The 3,506-nt window shown below is 37.6% G+C and overlaps 1 protein-coding gene across 1 annotated transcript in view; it reads left to right on the top strand.

The window, feature by feature from the left end:
- The window catches only part of Mettl16 (methyltransferase like 16), an 87,459-nt gene that overhangs the window by 39,613 nt on the left and 44,340 nt on the right, over positions 1-3,506 (top strand). The window contains exon 3 of the mRNA XM_012515650.2: positions 1,138-1,337. Coding sequence (XP_012371104.1) covers positions 1,138-1,337 — 200 coding nt within the window. The remainder of the gene's footprint in view (positions 1-1,137; positions 1,338-3,506) is intronic.

Below are 3,506 nucleotides of genomic sequence, written 5' to 3' on the forward strand. Positions count from 1 at the left end.
CCCGGCCCCTGCATACCCATTGTAATGTAGCATAATTCACAATAGCTTAGAGATAGCGGAACCAGCCTAGGTGCCTGTTACCAGATGGATGGATAGTGTATATACAATGAAATATTATTTAGCCATAAAGAAGTATCAAATTATGTCATTTGTACAAAAATGGGTGAACTAGATTGACATCATGTTAAACAAAATAAGCCAGACCAGACAGGTAATCACATTTCCTTCTAGTATGTGGAACCTAAAAAAAAAAAAATGACATGAGTGGAATGGAGGATTTATTTTTTGTTTGTGTGTCAAGATGGGCTTTGCCAGGGAGTTATGTTAGCAGAATAAGTGCCTGCCTGGCAAGCATAAGATCCAGAGTTTGATCCGTAGTACAAAAAAAAAAAAAAAAAGGCTTTTTGATGTTACTTAGGTTATTCTTAAACACACTTTGTAGCCCAAACTGGCTTGGAATTCAGAATTATCCTGCTGCCTTGGCCTCTTGAGTGTGGGGCTTAGAAGCATGCACCACCATGCCTGGCCCCTGGGAGCCAAGAGGTTATTATTAGGCAAGAAGAAAGGAGTGAGGGAGGTTAATAAGGATGGTAGATATTTTCAGAGTTTATGCATGTGTAGAAGTTCCATATTAAAACCCTGTATTCTAAAAAATTAACAGGTACTTAAATATTTTTTAAAAGATTCTAGGGGCTGGGGAGACAGCTCAGTAGAATAAGTGCTTGCCTGGCAAGCGCAAGGGCCTCAGTTCAATCCCTGGTTCCGCCAAAAAAAAAAGATTGTTGTTAATATTTTCTTAAATACAGGGGCTGGTGAGATGGCTCAGTGGTCTAAAGCATCTACTTGGAACAAGCTTGGCAGAGCACAGGGACCGCGGTTCGATCCCCCAGCACCACATGCCAGCCAGCCCTGCCCCCTGGTGGGCTGAGCTGGCCACACACGCGCACACACACACAATAAATAAATAAATGTAATAAATAAAAATAAATAAATAATTAAAAAAAATTTTTCTTAAATACATAATAAATATTTGTGTGTGATTTTTTAGGATATTTTAATGGGCATTTGGTATTGCCTGGCTGCAGTAGTACTTGTATATTTTAACTTCCTTTTTTTTTTTCTCTCTCTACCCTTTAGTCTCAATTTTAAAGACCCTGAAGCAGTCAGAGCTTTGACTTGTACTCTCTTAAGGGAAGACTTTGGACTTTCTATTGATATTCCATTGGAGAGACTAATTCCCACAGTTCCTTTGAGACTCAACTATATTCATTGGGTAGAAGATCTCATTGGTCACCAGGATGCTGACAAAACTCCACTTCGAAGAGGAATTGATATAGGTATATAGTTTTAAATTGTTTGTATTAAACATAAGTGTCATAAGTTTTGCAAGGTCACATTCCTTATGAACTTCTCTACTGGGGATTTGGTATTTGAAAGCGGCCAAAAATACTACTGTTTTTGTTGTGGGCACTTAGCCTTTTCTGTCACTGTTTTCTCTTGAGAAGGGGTTGGCAGCTCCAAACAGGAAGCAAGTGGGTAAAAGATGTGCAAAACAAAAGTGAAGCCATTCCTAATTAAGTTTTCATGCTCCCAGGTTGATGGTGTCTATGTCTGTTTAGCATTGTCTTTACTCTGAATCATTTGATGTCAATACGGTGGTCTTCATACTGAGATTTTAAGGTGATGGCTGTTTATTTTTAGTTGCCTTGTTGTTTTTGGTCTTTTTTTATTTTACTGTATCTTTTTGGTTGAATTGTTTTAGGGGAGGTTTATTTTTTGGTTTTGGTGCTGAGAACCAAACCCAGGGCTTCCAGCTTGCTAGGCCGACATTCTACTGCTGAGCCAAGTCCCCAGCCCCATGGCTGTTTATTTATTTATTTTTTTTTAAGTAATTTATTTGTTTTGTTTTTGTTTTGAGGCAGGGTTTACCATGTAGTTTAGGCTGATCTTGAACTTGCTATCCCGGCTGACCTTTGAACCCATAGGGATCCTTCTACCTCAGCTCCTTGAATGCTGGGATTACAGGCATGCACTGCCATGCTCAGCAAAAAACCTTTTATTAAAGAGATTTTGTGTATGTAGTCCTGAATACTTTGCGGAACTTAGTAGATAATTATTTTCAAAGGATATTAAATCCAAGATTAAAGAGAAAAAAAGTCACTAAGTTAAAGTAAGATGTTCTCTTAATTATAAAGTTTTACAGTAGGGAAAGCTATTTTATTCATTTGGAATGGTAAGTAGAACTACAGAAAGATAGGAAGCCATGACATGTTTTATATTTATAAAGTAAGGGGGCAGTCAAGAATTTGGATAGAAGCCATCTTTTTCTAAGTATTTAGGTCAAGGTCTATGAGATCTACAGGGTCTCACTACACAGATGGACTCAGAGATAATCTGTTTTCAACCTCCCAAGTGCTGGGATTAGTGCCACCACACCCAGTCTTAATCACTGCCTCAGCACTGCCAGATCGAACCCTGGCCGATATACTCTGCCTAAGCAGGCACTTTAGTCTGCTGAGCTATCTGGCCAGCCCTAATAGAGGCCATCTTAATCTCTTAATAATTTGTTACAGCCAATCTTTTTATTTGATAGGGTTTTAACTTTTTTCTTTTAATCTTGGGTCCTCTATTAGTCCCCTATAGGAAAGATTGAATTAACAGCTCTGAATATCTGTTTCTAAATATAGGATAATAGCAACCGCAATTTCTAGATTATAGTAAATGTCTAAATTTGATTGACATTTACACACATTTTCAGGTAACAGCTTGTATGACCTGTTCTTTATTTGCTTCCATGTTTTCCTTGTTTATTTTTACTTCTGGTTTACTTTCACATATGTAACCATTAGATGTTGATAATCCTTATTTATTTTATAATCCTTATTTTTTTAAGCCTTAATTTTTAGTCTGTTTCATTCAGCACCTTCCTCTACTTTTTTTTTTTTTTTTTTTTTTTGCTTTTTTTGAACTCAGGCCCTTGCGCTTTTTTTTTTTTTTTTTCTTTTTTTTTGCGGAACCAGGGATTGAACTCAGGCTCTTGTGCTTGCCAGGGAAGCATTTATTCCACTGAGCCATCTCCCCGGCCTCCTCTACCAATTTTATCTGTAATTTCATTTCTCACCTCCATGCAGAAGTCCAATATTTATATTTTCCTTCAACTCAGAATGCTTTTCTTGACCTCTAGGCTCATACAGATGAGAAACTTAATTATGTCAAAAATGTCTCAGTCGTAGTAGAACATGCCTGGAATCCCAGCACTCAAGAGGCTGAGGCCAGCCTGAAATACAGAGCGAGACTGTCTCCAAAAAAGAAAAGTCTCAGTCTTGTCATGTCTAGGAATAAAATCACAGTTTTTCTTCCTAATCCTGATTTTTCTTCCTTTATTTCTTTTTCAATGAGTCTACCATATCCATCTTGTCATCCTTAATATTGATTGTCATTCTGTCGGAGAAGCCCAACACTTAATTTCTACTGATCTCTCTCTTTCCCTCCCTTTCTCTTTCTCT

The sequence above is a fragment of the Octodon degus genome, unplaced genomic scaffold (assembly GCF_000260255.1).
Source record: "Octodon degus isolate 3935 unplaced genomic scaffold, OctDeg1.0 scaffold00072, whole genome shotgun sequence".
NCBI lineage: Eukaryota > Metazoa > Chordata > Mammalia > Rodentia > Octodontidae > Octodon > Octodon degus.